General features: G+C 35.0%; 4 protein-coding genes, 1 non-coding gene and 1 pseudogene across 7 annotated transcripts; 5 read left to right on the forward strand and 1 right to left on the reverse strand.

Annotated features, from left to right (window-relative positions):
- Positions 1-501: 501 nt before the first annotated feature.
- LOC129310843 (xylan glycosyltransferase MUCI21-like) lies at positions 502-1,738 on the forward strand (annotated as a pseudogene).
- Positions 1,739-2,629: 891 nt separating this feature from the next.
- LOC129312018 (chorismate mutase 1, chloroplastic) lies at positions 2,630-5,911 on the forward strand. Its single transcript, XM_054954561.1, has 6 exons — positions 2,630-2,862; positions 3,999-4,209; positions 4,282-4,368; positions 4,846-4,989; positions 5,232-5,324; positions 5,421-5,911. The coding sequence occupies exons 1-6, from the start codon at positions 2,666-2,668 to the stop codon at positions 5,658-5,660; spliced, it is 972 nt and encodes a 323-aa protein (XP_054810536.1). The 5' UTR covers positions 2,630-2,665; the 3' UTR covers positions 5,661-5,911.
- Positions 5,912-8,303: 2,392 nt separating this feature from the next.
- LOC129310979 (uncharacterized protein At5g01610) lies at positions 8,304-12,028 on the forward strand. Its single transcript, XM_054952884.1, has 3 exons — positions 8,304-8,590; positions 10,769-10,823; positions 11,414-12,028. Exons 1-3 carry the CDS (start codon positions 8,483-8,485, stop codon positions 11,791-11,793), a joined length of 543 nt encoding a protein of 180 aa, XP_054808859.1. The 5' UTR covers positions 8,304-8,482; the 3' UTR covers positions 11,794-12,028.
- A 1,575-nt stretch (positions 12,029-13,603) lies between these two features.
- LOC129311667 (cell division topological specificity factor homolog, chloroplastic) lies at positions 13,604-15,860 on the forward strand. The gene is made up of 2 exons (XM_054954063.1): positions 13,604-13,868; positions 15,030-15,860. Exons 1-2 carry the CDS (start codon positions 13,782-13,784, stop codon positions 15,630-15,632), a joined length of 690 nt encoding a protein of 229 aa, XP_054810038.1. The 5' UTR covers positions 13,604-13,781; the 3' UTR covers positions 15,633-15,860.
- A 968-nt stretch (positions 15,861-16,828) lies between these two features.
- On the reverse strand, positions 16,829-16,900 carry TRNAW-CCA (transfer RNA tryptophan (anticodon CCA)). The gene has a single exon. It is a non-coding gene; the product is annotated as a tRNA-Trp (tRNA).
- Positions 16,901-16,985: 85 nt separating this feature from the next.
- Positions 16,986-22,468, forward strand: LOC129311263 (mitotic checkpoint protein BUB3.3). Of its 3 annotated transcripts, none has more exons than XM_054953434.1 (9): positions 16,986-17,182; positions 17,307-17,437; positions 19,094-19,176; positions 19,648-19,896; positions 20,015-20,087; positions 20,826-20,906; positions 20,995-21,076; positions 21,173-21,347; positions 21,795-22,468. In XM_054953434.1, coding segments are annotated over exons 1-9 (987 nt in total). In that variant the 5' UTR covers positions 16,986-17,071; the 3' UTR covers positions 21,797-22,468. The 3 variants fall into 3 exon arrangements, with proteins under 3 accessions (XP_054809409.1, XP_054809410.1, XP_054809408.1); XM_054953433.1 differs by having other exon boundaries at positions 16,989-17,182; positions 21,247-21,347; XM_054953435.1 differs by lacking the exon at positions 21,795-22,468 and having other exon boundaries at positions 16,987-17,182; positions 21,170-21,300.
- Positions 22,469-22,640: the final 172 nt, after the last annotated feature.

Genomic DNA, 22,640 nt, shown 5'->3' on the forward strand with positions numbered 1-22,640 from the left:
TAAGTTGTAATGAGTCAAAGTTTATGAATTAAATAGATAATTAAAATTTTTTTAGGAAATTAAATGATATATAATCGCTGGATTTTTTATACTAATCATACAAAGAATTTTAAATAGATAAGTTTTAAATGTGAAACTTAAAATTTATAAACTTAAAATCTAAACGTGTTTATCCAAATGCCACCTAAAAAATATTTCTTCGATTTTGAAATCTAGTATAAGAAAATAAATATAGACTAAAACTTTTATTGGTTTTACATCTGGATTCATTTTAAAATAATTTAATTTAAATGGCTATATAATGATGCGCCCCAAAAAAACTATATAAAGGCGAGAACACTTAACCATATAATTAGTTGGCCAGAAAAAAGAAAAAAACTTAACCATATAATTAGCTCTAACACGTCATTATATTATTATTATTATTAGATACATATTAGATAGGAAATCACAATTAATTAACAAGCAATTTTCACCTTATTATTGCGCAGACGTGAGCATATGGAAAGCGAAGCTGAGGCGCGTGCGTCGCTCTCGCAGTCGGATATTAGCAGTAGTTCAACTTCTATCACATGCGACCGATCTCACGACGACTTCTGCACCGTGAACGGCCCATCACTTTTGGACCCGACCCAATCAACCATCTTCACTTTGGGCCCCCATAACTGGGCCCAACCCATTTCCCAGTGAAAATCCATCCTTACCCTCCCAAGCACGACAAGTCAACTAGTCCCCGATCAAACCGGTCATGCTCATCTCCGCTCCACCAAAATCCACATGCACCGTTACACACAAAAGCCCAGTCCTCGTATTCAGTGCGGGTGGCTACACCGGAAATTTCTTCCATGAATTCAACGTGAACTTCATCCCCCTCTTCATCACAGTCCATTCCTCTTCCCTAATCATGACGTGGTCCTTGTCATCATAGATGGCGCCACGTGGTAGTTTCGCAAGTACGCCGAGTTAGTCTCCAGTTTTACCACACACCCGATCATCAACACAAATTCGACCACCACACACTGCTTTCCATCGGCAGTAGTCGGTTTACTGAAGCATGGGCCCATCATGGTCTACCCGACCCAACTATCCGACCCGAAAAACCTAGTCGACTTCCGTGCCTCTCTGAAGAATACATACGTCCGAGTCCGACCCGGCTCCGTAGAGAATAGTCCTCTTCCTGCACAGATCGTAGACGATTCTACGCCGATCCTAACGTTGGTGTGTAGGAGATCGAGGGAATGTGAGCCGTGTGATATTGAACCAGGAAGAGATCGTCAAGGCGAGCGAAAAAGTGGGGTTTAACGTGAGAGTGTTGGAAGCATCAAGGGACAAATATATGGCGGGTGATTACAAGCTGGTTCATGCGAGCCATGTACTGTTAGGGGTTCACGGTGCTGGGTTGACTCATTTGTTGTTTCCAAGACGAGGGTCAGTTCTGATGCAGGTGGTTCCTATAGGAACAGAGTGGGCTTCTAGAACCTACTACGAGAAACCAAATAGGGTTTTAGGGTTGGAGTACGTGGAGTACAAGGTAGAGGCAAGTGAAAGCAGCTTATCAGAGAAGTATGGGAGTGAGAGCTTGGTGGTGAAGAAACCAGAGGATTATCACGAGGGACAATGGAGCAAGAAAAGGATATATTTGAAAGAACAGAATGTGAAGCTGAATGCGACCAGATTCAGGAAGTACTTGACGGAGGCATATGATAAGGCCAGAGCTTTCATGGACACGCATGGGTAGCTCCATCATCAGCTGGAATAATTTTGCATTATATTAATAACTAATTATTCAAGAACGTGTTATTGTTTTGGCCAGTTTCAATGAGTTCTCAAGTGAAAAAAATAGTGGTTATGCAAACTTGTAACAAACCCGGACCGTTGAGTTAATCTAATTATAGTTACGAGCATAACCGAAAGTTGTTTTAACTAAAAATGTTTTTGCAAATTATCGTTATCTTTACCCATCATTTTTTGGTTTCCAAACAGGTCACGTGTTGCATGTGATTGTAACCATGACCAAAGTAGTTTACCCATTAGTGTGCTTTTATAATTAAAGTATGAATAATAATTTTAATAATTTAAAAATGTTATTTTAATTTTTTTAAATACTATAATGGTTTTGTTTTTATGTAAATATGCAAGTGTCACTTCTCTAAAAAAAAAAAATACCAATATTTTATTTTATATTAAAATGCTGCGAAGTCACTTCTCACATTGTTTGCTTTATTAGTAATATTTGAAGACTGACTATTTAGTTATTTTAGTAAGAAGCATCTATGTTTATACCAAAATTTTGTCTTCGGCCAAGATAACAACTTTTCGTAAAAAATAATTTCTTTTTATCTATTGAGCACATTTTTGGCTGAGAAATAAAATAATTTTTATTTTACAAATGATGAAAACACATCCGAATCTTCGGGATTCATGTAATGGAATGTAAATAATTAGTTAAGCGCATGCAAAAAATCAAGAACGGTGTGTTGGCAAAAAACAAAAAAAGAAAGAAGAAAAGAAAAGGAAAGAAAAGGAAAAAAAGAAGAAGAATGGCGTGGTTCTGGGGGCTATCAATTATGAGGCTATCTCTATAAATACAGGATCAAATTTGGAGCCGTGACAGTCACATCCATTTTGAATCGACTTTTCCCTCGCTTCTGAAACTGAAAGCAATATGCAGACACTTCAATTTCTCACAGTTCTTCCTGCGCCTAACTCCTCAGCTCACAGGAGTCACAGCGATGGCTGCAAATTCTTCACAACCTTCTTGCAGCCTACCGTTCTTTTCCAGAGACACAAGTTTACGGAATCAAATATGGCAGGAAAGGCTTGTCGCCCTCTTCAGGCTACTGCTCATCCCCCAGACGTCATGTACTTCATTACTTGCCTGTCTTTGTTCATTGTCGATCCGCGCGTTCTTGTGCGTTAGGATGGATTCTAGAAATTTACGGTGATACGGCCGAATTCTAATACGAATTTCATGGAACTCTGAAATCTTGAAAGAAATTCAAACGTTACGTGTGACTTAGTTATATATATATATATATATATTGAACTTATTCTTTCACCATGTCAAAGAGTTTCTGGAGATCAAGAATCTCATAGGCTCTTTTAAAGTTGGTCAAGGAGAAATACGATCGACATCAGTATTGTTTGCAGGTGAAGAGCCATTAAAAGGAACTTCATAGATTCCGGTGGGGTGAAATATACTGGTTCTTTTGAATCACCCTATCGAGTTCTGCTTAGAAGTAGGCAGTACCTAATTTTTATGTTTGCATGACAATGAAGCCTATATTACAATAGTTTTCACAAATTTAATTTCACATTCTATTTTGGATCGGTTAAAAAATAAAATATACCTGGATCCACTTCAAAATATATGAAGGTGGGTGATTGGTTGGCTTATTTATCATCTATGTTGTCATGTACTGATATAAGACAATGATTTCTTAAAATCACAATTATATTCCTTTGTAAATAAAGGCAATGATGCACAGGAGTTGCTTCAGAATGACGCAATTATATAGTTGATCCATTGGTGGATCTTTTATTGTTTATTTTTTGGCTTTCAGTTGTATCAAAAAAAAAAAAAAGATTAAGAAAAATATTTTTCACTGACATTGCCTCTGAGATCTAGAAAATTATCTACTCTCTTTCTAGCTAGGCTGTAAGGAGTATATACTAGCAGCTACATCAAGAATTGTATGTGTGTCTGCATGCGTGTGTGACTATTTTTATTATTATCTTCTATTCGATTGATGTATAACACATAAATTAATAATTTGTGTTATGCTCTTTTCTGTCGACCTGAAAGCATGCTTGCCTAGATATCAAGAGTATTTGCTGTCATCCTGATGTCTATATATAGAATTAAACTTAAAGCATAAGGGAGGAAAATTTATAGATGGTTAAGCTAACAAATTCTCACCAAAAGTAAACTTTTATAAATAGATCGCAATTGATTGCCAACTTGTGAACCAATTTTATATGGTCTTCATTCTCTACAGGTACAGGAGAGATGAGAGGAAAAACTTCACCTTAGATGACATAAGACAGGTTCTGATTAGGCTGGAGGATAGCATAATATTCAACCTTTTGGAGAGAGCTCAGTATTCTTACAATGGAGGTGCTTACGACAATGGAGCATTCTTCCAGGATGGCTTTCAAGGCTCTTTGGTTACATACATGGTCCAAGAAACTGAAAAGCTACATGCCAAGGTTACTATATTTCTTAATCAGTTGAAATATTACCAAAAAAAAAAAATCTTATTGTCTTCCCTCGGGTTTCAGGTTGGACGATATAAGAGCCCGGATGAGAATCCTTTCTTTCCTGGTTACTTGCCAGTGCCAAAGCTTCCGCCCATGCGGTACCCCGAGGTTTGGCTTTCAACTATTTTTTTATTTGATGATGAGATATAAGTTCTTTTACTAACTAAAGTAGAATAAGATTTTGTATGAAATAATTTTTTTTATTTTGAACCTGACATCTGGTGTATGAAATAAGATTTTGCATGAAATAATTTGGGCATTACTACAGGTTTTAAAAATATTGTATATATATATATATACTATCAGTGCTTTCACTCGAAGGTCATATGTATTAATTAAGATGGATAGAGGAACATTTTGATACCTTTACCATGTGAGTGAATTATAGTGCTGATTGATGATGTCTTAGAATCATACGTTCTCGCCAATTTAATGTATTTTATTTGATTAATTACCCGTTATTTGTATTTTAGCTTTTCGTTGACAATTGTGCTTTCATATATCTTCTTAATTTACTTCTGAAAGCGTATTGCTTTGTGAAGTTTGACTAATCTAGCTTCCATCTTCCTCTTGCTTTATAACTAGGTTCTGCATCACAGTGCTGCTTCAATCAATATAAACGATAAGATCTGGAACGTGTATTTTATAGACCTCCTCCCAAGATTGGCAAAAGAAGGAGGTGATGGTAACTGGGGATCATCAACTGTTTGTGATACTCTTTGTCTGCAGGTAGCTGATTGAGCTTCAGTTGTATGATGAATTTTTCTTGAGAGTGAATAGTTTTTCGATGTAGGAAGTTTCCTGAATATCCTGTTTTCGAAGAGTCTGCTAATAAAATTTATTTATCCTATGCAAAACAAATTAATGACCCGCTGCTCTAAAGAGTATGTGATCCTGTCTTACGCACCGGCAATGATAATTATGATATCAAGTAGTTAGTTTGAACTTTCCCCCTTTCTCGTGATGCTCAGGCTCTCTCGAAGAGAATCCATTATGGGAAATTTGTTGCTGAGGCAAAATTCCAAGAATCTCCAAGGGAATATGCGGCTGCCATTGAAGCGAAAGTAATCTTGTGCATGATTTTAGCCTTATGTTTCCACATGTAGACGTGTTGCTTGATTTTTCTAACTTCTCATTGCTGGTTAATATTGGTGTTGCAGGACAGGAAACGACTGATGGAGATGTTGACTTTTGAAAAAGTGGAAGCACAAGTGAAGGAGAGGGTAGAATGGAAGGCAAGAAGGTATGGGGAGACAATAAGAGTCACTGAAAATAGTGAAGGATCAGATCCTGTGTATAAAATGAAGCCCAGTCTGGTTGCCAATCTTTATGGAGATTGGATAATGCCTCTGACAAAGGAAGTAGAGGTGGAATACTTGTTAAGGCGACTTGATGACTAAACACACTAGGCATGCAGATTAATTGTTGCTTGGATGAATACAGCTTTACTTTTTAAATCTGTGGAGTACCTCAGTCATAGATAATAATACTTGATTTTCGTGTGTTTGTAAAATTTGCAACAAGTTGTATCATCAAATATAACAGTGAATAAATTTTCTTGGGGAGTATTCAAAAAACTTTGCCCCAAGTTGACATACCATTCATATATAAGCTGTAGAATGAATGAACTTGGCACTCAAACACATGCAACCTATATCAATTCCTGTCTCGTCTGATGAATAGTTGCTATGATTGAGGCAATGAGATAGAATGCCAGATCAAGCAAGCACACCAAACAATACAATACAGGAAGTGTAGATGAACGTGCAAAATAGTTGCAGAGAACCTTGCAATGCATATTACAGCACGCAATTATATTTCTGTTGAATAAAGATGCTATCCTTATCATTCTTTTGAGCTGGAAAATACTTAGAATACAGCTTTTCCTGGCCCTACCATGTGCAGTAGCATCTTTTTAAGTTTGACATCTTAAACTAGCTTCATTATCAAGCTTTCTTTTGAGATCGCATCATATGTAAGTATGTATGTGTGGGTGAGTGTATTTCCTTTGTCTTCACTCTTGTTAAAGTTTTCCTTCTTTAATAAACATTTACACAAGCACGATACAAGACATGATCAAGGCAAACATTACTCAAAGTCCATTACCTAAAATAAAAAGGCAAACATCATAAAATAAAATTTAAGTCCTCTGGGGTTTCGTACTTTCACTTTCATTTCCTCGCCTCACTCATTCTCTATAGGATCCCCTCATTCTGAATTAATTTTTTCAATAAATTTTAACGGCAATTAGATCCCTGTTGACAATTAGGATATTGCAAATGATAATGGTTAAATATTATTGCCACAGGAAATATTTCAACTCTAAGTTTAATCATAGTCATAGTAAATATTTGAACTCTAAGAATTGCAACAATTTGATTTTTTTGTTGTTGAAAAATCCACTATAAAATCGAATGAAGAATATACTTAAAAGAAATCCAAGAAAAAAAAATTGAAAATTAATGTTCTTCTTGATTGGATCAATTACTCCCGTGCTTTTTTTTTTTTGGGGCCAAAACTCACAGACTGTCATTAATACTCAAGTTTTCGAATTTGGATCGCTTAATTGAGGCTCTTTCAATCCAACCTTAGTTAAAAAAATATATTAATCATTAGATTATGATCTAATTGTGGTGAAAGGAAGTTGCAATATTTTTTTAAAATAATAAACATATTTCTTCACTTCAACACTATTAAATCATAATTTAATAAATATTCCTTAATTTTTCATAAAAAACTAAATATTCCATAATCAAGGCTTAATTGAGGAGGTCTAAATCCTTTTTCAATCAAAATTATTATGCCATTTTAGGGCCAATAAATTAAAATTGATGATTCAATAATTTTTAAAAATGGTAAAAGACTAAGAGGTGTCTGGATTTTAAACTTTTTTGGTATAATATTTTTTTAACTTTTAAAAATGATGCAGTATAGTCCTTGTCATTAATAAAAATTATCTTTGATTGTTAATTAATAAGAAAATAATAGAAAAAATTTCAAAAATTACAACAAAGAACTAACTAATAAAATTTTCTTTTCTATATATTTTTAATTAGTTTCTATTATTTTCTAACTAACTAATGATTATAATACTCTTATATCAAAATATATATGTTTAATGTAATTATATGTATAAAAATATATTGAAAGTAAACATTATATAAAAATGAACGTTATCAAAATAATTTAAAATTAAATTAGTTGGTAGAAATTACTTTCATGGTATTATATTTTAAAACCAAATAATTCCAAAAAATGTGTTATTTTTTATTTACAAAATTAGAAAATGGATATTTTTAAAATTAAATATAATAAAAAATAAATAAATTTCAATTTGGCTGTTGGTTTGTTGGTGAGAGTATTTTGCTTTTACATATAGTTGTGAGTTTCACAGCAAGCTTATAGAGCCAGAACATAAAAAATAACTTACATATACATAATGTCATAAAAATATGAAAGGCACACATTTATAAAAATAACAGTTTGTAGAGAAGATGGAGACATGTATGGCACTGAAATAGAACAATGCGAGGTCATTAATTTTTAAGCTAAAGATTTTTATAATTATAAAAATTATGTGAATCAGTGTTAAACTATTTTTATGATAATTATTGTCACTTATTATAGTATAGCAAATAAATTATTGTAGCAATTATAATGTGAATTAGAATGCTGAGGTCCTAAGGAAAAATATGAAGGGTGGAAGATGATGAAGCAAATGCTATGTGCAAAGGAATAGAAGGGTGAATGGAGAATAAATATTTTTTTTTCAAAGTCTTTCCATTTGTGGAGAAAGAATAAGGTGGGTTTCATGTTTTATTTTTTATTTTTTCACTTTTTCTTCTTTTCACTTATTCTTTCTTATTCAAACAGTAAAAAAATTAGTTTTTTTCCTACTTTTTTCTCATGTTCCCCCCATCGCCAATTTTCTCCCCATCCCAAGAACCAATAGGGATGGATATATTTTTTAACCCTTTTAAAAATCAGTTTTTGGGCCAAAGATTAACAAGACATGGATCGTAAACACAAAAGTACAAAAACATTTGCATTTTATGGAGAAACGTGAAACGCAGGTTTCTACGGTCCGCATCAGCGTGTTTGTCCCTTTTTCCATTGCCAGCTTTAACTTGGATGCCAAAGGTGCAGCTTTAGGAGGAGAACCACCATTAACGCTCCCTTCTGTCTGTGGCCTAAGAAAGGTAAGGAAACAAGGGAGAAGAAAATGGAGAAAGCTCTGACAAGAGTCAGTAGCTTGAAGGTGGGTCTGGGAAACTCATGGATTACCAAGAAAGCCAAGGAGGAGTTCTCTAACATTACTGACGACATCAATGTGAGTGACATCTTTTCTGGGTTTCGCTTGCTTCTTTTGATTTTCTGCTTTTTAAGCTTCATAGCTTCTTGTCCCTTTTTAATGTCTGCATTTTCTAATGGAATGATCCCGAGCGAGCCACGCAATTGAGGGTTATCTGGCTCCTGTCAGTCTTATGTGGTTATTATAAGTCGGTACTGGCTTCAGAGATCTGAACGACTTATCTGAACTAAGAATGAAATGGATTACTTTTTCTTATCATTTTTTTGATTAAACGCTATCGGATTGATAGTAGCGATTTATGGGAACTTATTTGAGTGATGTGGTGTTTGGAAGTTTTGGGGTGTAGATATATGGTGAGGTAATTGAAGTGAAATTGAATTTATTGCATATTATTATTGCTTCGTATGGTACTAAATTTTTCCATGAATGACATTGCAACAATGGTATATTTCTTTCTTGTTTCTGAAAAATCATTTCTTGGGTTATGCGGGAATAGGATTATTTTTAAAACTTCAGATTTTTCTGGGCCTTAGAGTGTTAAGCTTTCTAGAACATGTAATTTCCTTTGAGCCCACTTCTATACTCGTTGGCTGAATTGGTGGAAGGGGAAATATATGAGCGTAGACATCAAAGCTATGGAAGAGGAAGGAAAACAGTAATGTGTTATTGGAGAGATCTTTATATGGTCTCTCTCAACGTAAAAATATACGCTTGGCATTGATACTCAAAACTTTAGGTGTCAGATTCTTTCCACTGATACAATATTTTATTCACTGTGTGACTTCCTTCTGTCTACTTAACCCCGACCATCTGTTACTCAAGTATGGGTCCAATCAAATGCTTACTTGAATATGCTATCCTATTCTCTCTCACTTCCCACAGCAACCCAATCATGGAAACTCATCTCTTTACATGATTGCATACTTCCATCTGTTTGGACCATTGTCTTCACACTTGTTCCTCTTGAATTATTGGGTTTTGATGCTAATCTTAGGGTTCGAAGGAGATTCAGATTTCAACGATAGTCTTCATGGGGGTTTTTTTTTTTCGTTAGATTGAGGAAATATATAGGTGGGTTAGATCTTAGTTTTTGATAAAAAAATATTAAGGCATCAGGTTTACGGTTTTCCCCCGACTTACATATCTATTCTCCAGTCTTATTTTCTGGCAGAATCTGAACTTGGAAAAAGGAAAGAAGGGAAAGCCTACTCTTTACTAGATAATATGAGCAAGGACCTTAACCCATAAGACTAACAAAGCGAGGAATATTACTAGAGCAGTAAATGCAATAATCTTGAACGCATAATACTCCTATAATCCGAAATGGAGAATCTCCAATACAACTATAATTCAACCACAATTATTCTTCTGCTTAAACCCTTCAACCCTATTTTCAATAAGATAACATAAATATACAAATAAATGGATAAAAATAAATGAATTAACTCCCCACTGCCATAATCAACCCCTCTCCTAATGTGCCAGTGCTCTAGCTATTCAACATGTCATTAACACCGCTTCCCTCTTCATGTTGAATCACTATCCCATGATACCCTGTCACCACTGTGGCACTCTATGATTTTTGTTGTTACTAACAATTGACCAACAATATGGGGATTTTTTCTTACATCTAAAGTATTCCTTTTTTCTTCTAGAAAATGGTGTTAAGGCTTGGTGAGTCAAAAATAATTGACCTTGTATGACTTGCTCAGTCCAGGATAGTGCCTTCCTTCATTTTGTATAACTATTTAAACTGATACTTATTGGATACAGACAGCTGACGCGTGCCATTTGTAGACTGGGTGCTTGGTCATTAGTTGCATGCTTCTTTGGATGATTTTAAGGCCTGTTCTCATATTTTTATGTATCAAGCGGATGCCATGTTCAAAAAAAAGAGCTTGGACTATGCTATAATCATTTACAGAATTAGGCAGGCATCGGCTTCACAGAATTCATATAGGCAACCTATATTTATTTCTTTCTGTTGATTAGCTATAACTTTTACAAACTTCTTGTGTCTTCTTAGCATAGAAGCAGATTAAGTTTCTGTATGCATATGCTAGCATATTGGAATATAAAGCATTTAATTTAGTCAAAAATGCTGTTAGTGGTTAGTGTTTGAGCTATTGCAGAATTTGGTCCTACATTCCTACTGCCTCAATCCTTAATTTTGCTAAAACGGTGATCTTTTTGCAGGCTTTCTCAAATACTGTTGAAGAGAAAGCAAAATGGATTTTCAACAAGCTAAAAGGTATGCAAATGTGCTTAGACATTGTGTTTTCATGTGAGATCATGCATATAAAAATTTGCGTTTACAAGCAGATGTGGTACTTTAGATGTATACCAGGAACATGACTGCAGCGTCCATTTTGTGTGCCCTGAAAATGGAATCCTTACATCTTATTTATCGTATTCATCACATTATGACTAACTGATCAAGTCGGATTTTCTATATTCCCCAAAAATTTATACCTGGCATTCAAATAGACATGATGCATGCATGGAATGTTGGCCATACTCATCATTATTCTGTATCATACACACGTGTGAATACATGAATGTAGACGATTCAATTTGGTAGACCATCACACTATGTGGGAATAGTATGCCAGTGAAGGGGCAAACTTTGAGAAATATTCTGCAAGGAAAATGTTCCATGGTTCGTTAACAATTTTGATCCTCTATATTTATGTATTCATACATTTAGGCGCCTAACTGTTTGTATGATTAATCTCAATCTAGTCTATTTTAGTTAATTTGACCAATTTACAAACTACTTTACCAGCTATTGATCATATCACCTATTCTTCTGCCTTTCTCTTTCAATATCTATGCCCTCAGGCAAGCCACTTAAAAGCTTGCCAGATCTCCTCCGGGACTACAGCTTGCCGGCGGGGCTTTTCCCCCAGAACATAATCTGCTACGAGTTTGACGAAACCAAGGGTAAGCTGGTTGTGTACTTGCCATCTGCATGTGAGGTCACCTTCAAGGACTCCTCTGTGGTAAGATACGCGACTCGAGTCAAAGGGATCATCACGAGGGGGAAGCTCACTGGAATAGAGGGAATGAAAACGAAGGTCGTCGTGTGGGTTAAGGTGACAACTGTGGCGGTTGAGGGCTACAAATCTGATAAGGTTTGGTTCACTGCTGGTGTTAAGAAGTCAAGGCCAAAGGATGTTTATGATGCGCCTCGTGATGCTCTCAGAGTATCAGAATTCTGAGCATATAGGTCTTTTGAGTATCCTTATCTCCATTGTTATGTAGGTCATTGCAAAATGCTATATTATATACAGTAGGATTTAGTCTCGTGTTTTTTTAAGAAAATCTTTTGCCAGAAATGTTGATACTGGATATTTTGAATTGCTGTTCTGATGATTCATTGAATGTGAGCTGAGAAGCTCACATGAGGCAAGTCAAATTTGAAGACTTTGAATAGTACAACTTTTTTCCCCGCCATGTTATTCAGTTGGTTTCTTCACTTTCTTGCCTTCTTATGAAGATGCTTCAGAAGAAACCCCTGCCTTGTGGCGCCCATGTTCTAGGAGAGTAGTTGTTTATTAATTTCTCTTTGAAAGATTTTTTTTTTTTGAGAAATTATGAAAAAATAAAACTACAAAACCTGCGCTCAGTCAAAGCAATTTATGAATAAGCAAACTCAAGTCTCATTAAAACAAGGGAGCTTCGGTCAAAAACCAAAAAAAAAAAAAAGTAAGAAAGGAATACTTAAAGCCATAAGTAATGTCAATAAAAAGCGGAGAGAAAATTTGCAGGTATTTTTTGAGGTGTGAATAGTGCAATTCTTTATAAACTTCCGGTTTTTTTACCTTCGAAATATTTGTCATGCATTTTATTGGGTTGTATGCAATATTTTATTAATTTTTTTTACATATTTTAAAAGGTTTTAGATATTTAAACATTGGTATGATCTTTCAAAACATCTAAGATGTAAGGAAAATTAGTAAAGTGCCCATACAGAGACTAAAGTTTTTATACACAAGTATTAATCTTATAGGAAGATTTTTTTTGAATTAATAACTTGTAGCATATCATTTTCAATATTCTGTATCATCCTATATGTAGTGAGGCTATGTAATTATTGTTTTTAATGTTAAATATGCATAATAAGGTTAAGTAAATGTAAAAACTAAATAAATATGATAAAAAGTTTATTAGTAAAAATTCATAAGCTGTTAGAAAAATTAAGAAGAGAAGAATATTAATGAGAAAGACCATGATGAAAATCTTTCATTAATCAATTAACAAAAATGATAATGAAGATGATAAATCCTTCCTTACTGATTTACCAAAAAAAAAAAAACTACATACCCTTTTTTTGAGGGATTATAGACCAACCCTAGATATGGAGGTGAAACAATAAGATGGGGACTATGTTAACCTTCTTTTTGAGTCAGTATATAATCTTTTTAACTTCTAATGGAATATGATGCCTTTTATATAGATTTTAAGATCATCAATAACTAAGTAATTGACACTAATAACTCTAACTAATCCAACATAAACTATTAACTCCTTGTCTTTTTGGGAAGGGAAAAGGGATTTAATTGAAGTATGAAGAAATAAAATTTTCAAAAAATGGAGTGTGCAAACTGCAAACTCACAATTTTGTGAAAGCATCTTGCTAAAAAAGTTGGATAAGATTTCTTAGGTCAAGGCAGGGGGACAATGTTCTCCTGGAAATGCCTTATCAATGTAAAATTTACTTCATTGAAAATTAAAATTTTACTTTTAACTATGCAAACATAATAAAACCTTTTAATAGTAAACTTGTAAAACATTGTGTGATTTTTCAATTTTACCTTTCACTAAAATTAATAATTAATTATTAATATTAATAATCATAATAAAATGTTGTATTGAAATTAAAAATTCTAATAAATCATTGTAATTAAGGGTATAAAATTTAAAAAATTAATTACCATATCTTTACTCAAGTTATGGGAGAGATAGTTTCAATTTTCATGACGATAAGTGAAATAAAGTTTTGAAAATATACGTTAAACGGTAAAATTCATTTTCTCTCTCGTCAGTGGTAGCAAAGGAAATTCTCTCGACTGTGGTACGTTGCATTGTTGTTCACTTGTTCGACAAACGAGCTGCAACAAGAACCAGACAAGATCGATAGAGTGAGAAGGCAGGACTGAGAACCGAGGGAATTCCCAGTAGAAGGAGAAATTTAGCAAACCTAACAATGGCGATTTCCGGCTATCTAAGAGTCTCTGCAACTCTTCATCTTCATCACTCTTACCCTCGTCGAAGTGCTTTGTCATCCCCGAAGGTATGAACATTTTCTCATTTATTCCTCCATTTCTGCTCGTCTCGGGCTCACGGGGGTGAAGAGTCGGTTGTTTTTGCGGTTTTAGCCATCTGATTTCTGATAATGTCTTGTAGGATTCAGTTAATGAAGAAATTTAATGAGAATGTGTTAGAGGTTTAAATGAGATGGTGAAACCCCAATTTCTTTTTTCTTCTACTACATTTCCCCGTCTCCAAATTTGGGAATTTGGGGATTTCGGACTTTGCAAAGAGTTATATTGGGTAATTGATTCTTCAAGGAAGTCTTATAGATATATATGGTTTTGAAATTTGGGGTCTTAGTCACAGATAATTGACTGCTTTCACTTGAAACATCTCTCTATTTTTAAGTGTATTTTGTTTTTTATGGGCTTTTCTTTTTTAATTATCTGCTGATGGTAGATGGCAGGCCTGGTTAAATCAAAGATATCGCTTGCAATTGAGGTGTTACTTGTCCAATAAGACTTGAGGGGAAAAAGAAAGCGAAGGATGAGAGATGCCATATTTAGGATGGCTTCTGACAAAATAATTGTATAAAGTTTTGCATTCTTGTACTTTTTTGTTCAAGTATCTTCGTGCAGGAATTCTAGCTGTTTACTTTGACGGGGATAAAATTTTGTTTTCTTGTATATTGGACAAGGATGAGATGAACTATAAGGTTGTTTGTTCACCAAGGTTGCATTAATAGTTGTCCTTTAGATGTTGTACACAGCTGGTGCTTGTTAATGTTGTAGGAAAATCTATGGCTGCATACACGAAAATCCTTGTTTTGCATATCTATCAATATTTTGAGGAAAAATGGAGGAGGTTTGTGAAAGATGTGCTAGGTGTTGAACAATGTCTCTGGGATGGGATCCTTGTGACATCTTGCGTTGCATGTATTGAGTGTATGTTTGTTTGTCTTCTTAAAGTTTGGGTTGAAAGTGATAAAGGAATCTGATAAGGCTAATTGACTTGCATGAGTTGTTAGCCTTTTCCCCAAATGGAAAGAGGTGGCCACCGTTGCTGAAGTGTTGCGTTGGTTATAAGATTGAAGGATATATAAGAAAACTATAACCTTCTCGTGTAATTGTCAAAACATAACAAGATTTACAGAGTGGAAATGTCTTCACCTGCCTTATTTCTTAGCTTTTCTGTCTTATAGGTAGACTTCTCTAGTTCCTTGAATGGGGCATCCAGCATCTCTGAATTTACACCAAAATATCCCAGCATGGCAGTTAGACATCATGGTACCCGCGGTCAATGGAAGCCAGTTTCTGCAGTCAGTGGAGATCGTAATCTGTCACCAAAATTTGCTACCCAAGAAGCAGAGAATTTCCTCCTTGATGCTGTTAATATGAGCTTCTTTGAACGACTGAGCTTGGCTTGGAAGATAGTTTTCCCATCAGCAGTGTCTAGAAAAAGTTCAAATGCTAGGATTGCCAAGCAGCGTCTAAAGATGATTTTGTTTTCTGATCGATGTGAAGTAAGCGATGAGGCAAAGCGCAAAATTGTTGACAACATTGTGCGGGTTTTGTCTGACTTTGTGGAAATAGAATCACAGGACAAAGTGCAGTTGAGTGTCTCTGCTGATACTGATATTGGAACTATTTACTCTGTGACAGTGCCTGTTCGGCGTGTAAAGCCGGAATATCAGGATCTGGACGAATATGGGACAATAACTAACATCGAGTACAAGGATATCGGAGATAGTTCAGGTTCGGTTGATGTTAGATTTGACTTTTATGTTCCGGATGAGAGGTCATGATTTCTGAACTGAAAGTTTGGACAAGACTATTGAAAAATTTGTGTTAGGAATTTTTACTAGTTTAACCATGTTATGACTGTGTATATAATTGAGACTTGAGTAAGGGAAGACTAGGAGCTTTTCCGTTTGACTATACTACCTTCATTTTGTTTGTTTTGATGTTTAGCTGAGCTAAATATGCCTTGTTATTTTCATTTGAGATCTATGATAAGCTCTTCTTTGAAGCCATTGTTATGGATTTTGGGTGGCTCTGCATGTGTTCCTTGAGCTAAATACATCCAAATCCCAAGGAAATTTCCTTGGTAGCTGTTCTATTTCTATAGAGTCAATTAATTATAAAGAAATAGATATATATGCTTTTTAGATTGGGAGAATTATATTAAAATTTCACATAAAAAAATTAATTATTTCAAAATCCATTAACAACTGAATTAAGATTTGTGTTGCCAATGATCTTAATTTAGTTGTTAATAGACTTTATAGTAATTAATTTTTTTGTATGAAATTTGTGTGTAATTCTCTCTTTTATATTTTCCATTAATAGTCACACTGGAGGTACTCTATGTTGTCAATAATGAATTTATTTCTTGTATACAGATTTTTCTCATCATTGCTAGTAACTTTTTTTTTTTTTTTTGGGTCTCGTCTATAATTATGAAGCATTTAGCTTGGAATTGGAGGAGAATAAGAAAGGGGAAAAAAAACTGAGAGAGAAAAGGAGAAAAAGGAAACATTCTCCTTCCCTAACAAAATTTTTCATTTAGTTTTTCCTCTCTCTGGAGAAATTAGGAGAAAATAAGGCGCAAAAAAAAAAAAAGAAGTCTTTCTGTTATTTTATTTCCTTCCTATTTTTCTCTTTCCAAACAAAATCTCAGACTTCTCATTAACAGAACATAATATTTGTTGTTAATTTCTTCGAAATTCGAAGGGGAGAATATTAATTTTCCCCCTAAACGCCCCTTATTATTCTTCATAATCAAAGAAAATTATTATATATATTCTTGTTGAATTATGTATCTTCATTGCGATTTACCTAGTTAATAGGAATATGACCAAAAATGGACATTGATGGAAGTTCAATAATTTGCATTAGTCATGTTGGCTTCGTATCAAGATGTTGTCGGCCAAATATATATGTATATACACTGTAGTATGTTTTTTATTTAGAAAGTTAAAAAAAATTCAAAAAGGGGATTTGAACCCGACGTGAATCGAACACGCAACCTTCTGATCTGGAGTCAGACGCGCTACCATTGCGCCACGGATCCACTTGTTCAGGACTTCCGGCCTAAATAATATATAAATAATAAGGGCATTGGGCATCACGTCTATTCCCTTCTTTCTCAGCCGCCTCCTTGGCGCCAATCACATTTCGAACTTCAATTCTCGGTCGGTGCACTGAATAGTGAATAGTGAATCCATATCCTCTGGGGCGAAACATGAACAGAGACTGCCTGGAGTTGCAGTTCCAGAACCCGATTAGGGACGCTATTTCCAGGATCCAATTCGCCCCCAACTGTAACAATCTCCTCATATCTTCTTGGGACTCTGTAAGTTTGAGTATTTTTACTTTCATTCCCGATTTCTCTTGAAGTGTTCTGTTTTTCTTTGCTAAGCTCTGGGTTTCTGACTCTGCTGGAAGTTACTGGTCTCTGATTGGTGGATTTCTAACAGAGCCTTCGCTTATACGACGCTGACAATTCTGCGCTTAGACTAGAAGCCCCGTCAGAAGCGGCGCTTCTGGATTGTTGTTTCCAGGACGACTTGGTTGCTTTTACCGCTGGTTCCGATGGATTAATCCGAAGGTTTCATTTTATTTTAGTTTTTAATTTTTTTTATCCTTGATATAGCTGTTTATTTATTGTTAATGTTAATACTTACCTTTAACGATGTTTGTGGGCATTCCGTTTGCATTAATAATTAGACGTTAATAACTTCTTAAAGCTTTTGACGTCATTATTCTTTTTTTTTTTTTGTTCAACCTGAAAATGCTTCATATTTTAAATACTCAATGCAAATCAAAATAATACATCAGCACCGAAACATAGCACTAGCAACCGGACTAATATACGATGTATATCCATAAGAGCAGGCGATGGTGAATGCGGCCATTTAATATGATAAACCTTCTTACCAATGTCTACAGCAATGTGGTCTGCTGCATAGTTTTCCTCTTGAGGAGTCGGAGAAAACGAGAATCTTGCCATCAAACGAATGCTATCCAAACTTTCTTTCATCTAACTTCTACACTGCCATTCACAATCATCAGTTACTCCTTTATCCAAGCAGCGAAAGATGTCAGCATTATCACCTTAAAAAATGATACCCTGGTAATCAAATTCATTTGCCAAGGAAACAGCCTTCTTTCTTAAGTGCCGGACATTCCACCATAAAAGCAGAATAAGCAGCAACTTTGTTACCAAAGCCCCATAAGAACTCATCCTCACTATTTCCGCAGATAATACCAATAGCCGCCCCCTTTGTTTTTGCATTAAAGGAACATTCAAAATTTGCTTCAAGTCTTCAACACAATTACAGTAGGCATCCTAAAATTCTTGGATATTCTTAGAAGTAGCTTAAATGGTTTTGCATGGATCAGCCTTAGAGTTAAACAATGCGTCATTCCTTTCTTTCCACATAGACCAACATAGCCACATTACAAATGCTTTCCCATGATGCAAAAAGCGGAAATGTTGTTGTGATCAAATCTCAAAGCTAAAGGACTCGCAAGCCAACACGTCTAACCCATGGACACAAGAATAATAGATGTTGTCTTTGGTTCACTGCTAGAAATCGGACAAAGAGAGGTTTCACTGCATCTCCTTTTTAAAAAGAGCTTTTTTGGTTGCCACAGGATTGTTTAAACATCACACAAACTGAATTCTCTGTTTTTTTTTTTTTTGGGGGGGGGGGGGAAGATCATGGAGGAATGCCTTGCTCTCTGACTTTGTTGTTTGCAGGGATTTTTTGTACAATGATAACCTGATTTTACAGAATAATTACTATCTTTTGAAGTTCTCAAACAAGTCGATCTTCACGGTTTGCCACAGAAATGGAAATTTTACAGATCTGACTCATCTCTTGATCAGAAATTATCCCTTGCGAGCACTTCAGTTCCCACCATCCATTACATATTAACTTGTCAAGTCTCCAATTTTCTTCAATCCGATCAACATAGGTTTTATGAATTCTATAATGAAATTGCCCCAGAATCTGTTTGTCGTTCCATACTCTAACGAATCTACCATTTTCTATTTTCCAGCATAATTTTTTTTCCAATAGTCTTCTTCTTTCCAAGGATGCTTGACCATGCCCAAGAGGCTGTGTCCCTTGGTTGCTGTTTATTGTATGCCTTTACAATGCTCCAAACAAAATCCTCCTTTTCTGTTTGCAGCATAGTCATGTATCATTTTATAATTTCATCAACGTGCTTTGACTCCTCTTGAGCTTAACCTTGTCAGGTATTACTTGGATTTGGGCATTATTGATACATTGGGCAATCATGACGATATAGTGACATGCATTGGATATTCCAATGAAATATGTAAGCTATCGCAGCCAACCTTCTACCTTAGTTCTTCGTCTCTATTGGTTTCTGTTATAATTGCTGATATGATATTGAGAGGTCAAATGCAGCAACTAAATAATTGGACCAAAACTAAATAATAAATACTTCATTCTGCTTTTATTCTGCATGCATTTTGTTGTTTAGAAAACTGTATGGCAGAAGTAGAAGATATTAAAGGTATTGTTGCCTCATTTATTGTTGCAGAAAGATAATAAATGTTGGCTCAGGTCATGAATAGAATACATACTTAGATGATGGTTCATTATAGGTTTTATTGAGTTCTTACAAGTTCATAAGGAATATATTGACGAAAGAATGATTTGGGGCAGAGTAGAAGGTCTAAAATTGAATGTAATAATTTTCTTGATTTTGTACAGAACATTGGCTTGCTGTTGTCTCTAATAGTTAGAAAAGATACATAATCATTCCTGTTCCTGGTAATTGTAGGTCAGTTGATCACAGCTGGATTTGACAAGTTATTGTTGTGGGACATTCGTATGGAGAATGCTCCTTCATGCTCAAAAATTCTAGGTGCAGAGGTGAACTCCATGTCTGTCTCTAGGTTGAATCTAACAGTTGGAATTGGAACATCAGTGCATACCTATGATCTTCGTTATTTTGACAAACCAGTTGCATCAAGTGAACCACACAAAGGCACACAGATTAGATGCGTCAGTTCAATTCCTTACACGAGAGGTATGATGACTTTGTTAGTTTAATTTGTCTAATTTGAAACAGGTCACAACTTGTTAATGCTTCTATAAGAAGCTATACCAATGACTTTGCTTTTATTCTTTCAATTACAACTTTGCAGGATTTGCAGTTGGATCAGTAGATGGGAGGGTAGCATTGCAGATTTCTGATTCATCTAGTTCAAATGACATTAAGTAAGTTTTCTAATCCTATACATGGCTTCCTTCCCAATTTCATAATCCCACAGGCTGCTATCTAGCCAAAGCCAAATCAAGCTGCTGCCCATGCAGTTCCTTTCCTCCTTGGTTATTTTCCTCCTTTTGATAACGTGTATATGTCTTCCCAACCAGGGATCTATGCATTACCTTTACTTTTCCTATTTCTTTTCCTTACTGTCTTTTTAGCTAACAAAATTTTTTCTTCTCTCTAATTGACACTATTTAAGGACCTGGTTCATCCTAGGATAGGTGTTTCGACTTTTATAATCTTGCTTTGTTAAATGCTTCCCCCTCTTCATTTTTTATGGCCTTGTTGGTATTCTGTTCATATTCGTGATGACATGGATCTAATAAGATGTGAGAGAGATGGACTTAAGTTTCACGAGCATGACATATGGATTTATGTTGTTATTGAACGGAATCAGTACACAATTTTTAGTGCTTGTCTGCTTGGTCCCAGTATGAAGGGTAAAGAACTCTGGAAATCTTCAATCACTTTCTATCTGTCAGTTCAACATTATAAGCTCAACATGCAACTTCATTTTCTCTCTTCATTTTGGGCCTCCATAAGCCATACTTGTCTAATTGCCTTCAATGTGTCTTACAGATATTCTATTTTTCCCTTTTCTGGTGGAAATAGTTCAGCTTGTCAGCTGATTTTTGTTACGAAATTGAAAGGTGCTTAACAAATTGCCTTGTCGAACTCTTTTATAGATTTATATTCCGTTGTAATCCTAAAACGGTGGATGGAAGACATCATTTGGCATCAGTTAATGACATTATATTCAGTCCACTGTGAGTTCATCCTTTCCAATAAGTTACCATATAAATGTTTATACTTTATAACCATTGATACTTTATATTTATTTAATTTGTTGGTTAGTGTTCAAAGTGCTTTTGCTACTGGTGACAATGAAGGTTATGTGATTTTATGGGATGCTGGTTGTAGAAAGAGACTAATTGAGGTATTTGCCTAGAAATTTTCATGCTTAATCCTATCCTGTGTCTCGTGGCATTCATGTAGCTAATCGACTAATGTTGTCTGTACCCTGTACCAGTAGGTTGCTTCATTCATACACACGCACGTACGCTTGAGATTTCTTTTCAACTTTACTTCCGTCTTTTCTCATTTCAGTTACCTAGATACCCAAATAGTGTGGCATCCTTGTCATACAACCACGTGGGACAGCTTTTGGCTGTGGCTTCAAGTTACACATATCAAGAAGCAAACGAGATGTTAGTGATTATTCCCTTGTTTGTCCTCCACTCATTTCTTCTATATCACTTGTAGATTATGATACTGTTATCAATATTATCTTATCTTTGCTTTATCTTATTATTATTATTATTATTATTATTGTAAATGATATTTTCATATTATTCTGGAAATTCCGTATTTTAAGGTGTGTGTAGATACCCTTTGATCTTATCTATCCTCCTTAGTAATTCATTGAGAATCTCAATTACACACAGCAAGAAGCAAATGAAACGTTCGTAATTATTCCCTTATTTTTCCTCCACTCGTTTACTCACACTATCAAACGTGGAATACATCAAAAGATTCTTCACCTAATTTGACTACAGGCGAGGAAATTAATAAAGGAATACATTGCCATTGAGTTTTGACTGCAACCTTCGATCTATTAATTTGGTTGTCATTTATTGCCCCTTTCATCTTGACAGAGAAGAGCCTCCTCGTATCTTCATTCACAATATGGACAGCGTCAGTATTAAATCAGTTTCTGCCAGAAGCTCCGCTAGTAGAAGCTAAGCTTGTGTGCTTGTAGCTTAGCAACAAAGGCATTGACACAATTGGAGGCGGGAAAGAATTATCCACAATCCGTGCTGTATAATCATTTACAACAGAATGGTGATCTCGTGGGTTCTACCAGTCTCTCTCTAACTTCCATGATCCGGCTTGTATTTATTTCTCTTCCTAGGCGGTGTCTTGATGAATGATTTCAAGTTGATGGGTTTACTATGGAATTGATTCACTCACTAACTTCAGTTGAGTCACTCACAATTGTCTAGCTCAAGAAACCAGGCTGTAGTTGTTTTGAAGGAAATGGTGCTTCTAATATGGCATATTAAGCTTTCCTTTGGAATGCAAGTTGATTTTTGGTGAAGGGTGAGCGGCAAAGAACGGTCCTTATAAGTTGCTATTCTTTATTGAAGTGCCTGTTTGAAGTACCTTTCAGAGATTGAAATTGAGTGAGATTTTATATGTAGTGGATAAATTCCTGTGTTGAAAATTTGTATTCCTCTGTTGACAATTTCATTCATTCTGTTCTTTAGAAGTGCTCTCATTTGTCTACAATATTATGTAACTCACTTTTGACATTGGAATGAAGATTCCCTTCGAGCATTTTTCTTTTTTTTTTTTCTCTTTTTGAATTGAGGGGAAGACGTTAACCACTTTTTTTTTTTTTTGTCGAATACAAGGCCACATTAACCACTTCAAATTACAAGCCAAATTGAAAATGTCATGAAGTTATAAGGCTATTGGCTTTTTGAATATTTTTCGCATCA

The sequence above is a fragment of the Prosopis cineraria genome, unplaced genomic scaffold (assembly GCF_029017545.1).
Source record: "Prosopis cineraria cultivar Desert tree isolate PC_DT_omini unplaced genomic scaffold, ASM2901754v1 PC5, whole genome shotgun sequence".
NCBI classification, from domain to species: Eukaryota; Viridiplantae; Streptophyta; class Magnoliopsida; order Fabales; family Fabaceae; genus Prosopis; species Prosopis cineraria.

Bases quoted from the DNA above. Each gene is read 5' to 3' on its own strand.
- LOC129312018 (XM_054954561.1), top strand. From the start codon at position 2,666: ATGCAGACACTTCAATTTCTCACAGTTCTTCCTGCGCCTAACTCCTCA. The intron at 2,863-3,998 runs GTACTTCATTAC...CATTCTCTACAG, and splicing joins GCTCATCCCCCAGACGTCAT to GTACAGGAGAGATGAGAGGA. The intron at 4,369-4,845 runs GTTTGGCTTTCA...CTTTATAACTAG, and splicing joins CGCCCATGCGGTACCCCGAG to GTTCTGCATCACAGTGCTGC.
- LOC129310979 (XM_054952884.1), top strand. From the start codon at position 8,483: ATGGAGAAAGCTCTGACAAGAGTCAGTAGCTTGAAGGTGGGTCTGGGA. The intron at 8,591-10,768 runs GTGAGTGACATC...ATCTTTTTGCAG, and splicing joins ACATTACTGACGACATCAAT to GCTTTCTCAAATACTGTTGA. The intron at 10,824-11,413 runs GTATGCAAATGT...CTATGCCCTCAG, and splicing joins GATTTTCAACAAGCTAAAAG to GCAAGCCACTTAAAAGCTTG.
- LOC129311667 (XM_054954063.1), top strand. From the start codon at position 13,782: ATGGCGATTTCCGGCTATCTAAGAGTCTCTGCAACTCTTCATCTTCAT. The intron at 13,869-15,029 runs GTATGAACATTT...TCTGTCTTATAG, and splicing joins GTGCTTTGTCATCCCCGAAG to GTAGACTTCTCTAGTTCCTT.
- LOC129311263 (XM_054953433.1), top strand. From the start codon at position 17,072: ATGAACAGAGACTGCCTGGAGTTGCAGTTCCAGAACCCGATTAGGGAC. The intron at 19,897-20,014 runs GTATGATGACTT...ACAACTTTGCAG, and splicing joins TTCAATTCCTTACACGAGAG to GATTTGCAGTTGGATCAGTA. The intron at 21,348-21,794 runs GTTAGTGATTAT...TCATCTTGACAG, and splicing joins TATCAAGAAGCAAACGAGAT to AGAAGAGCCTCCTCGTATCT.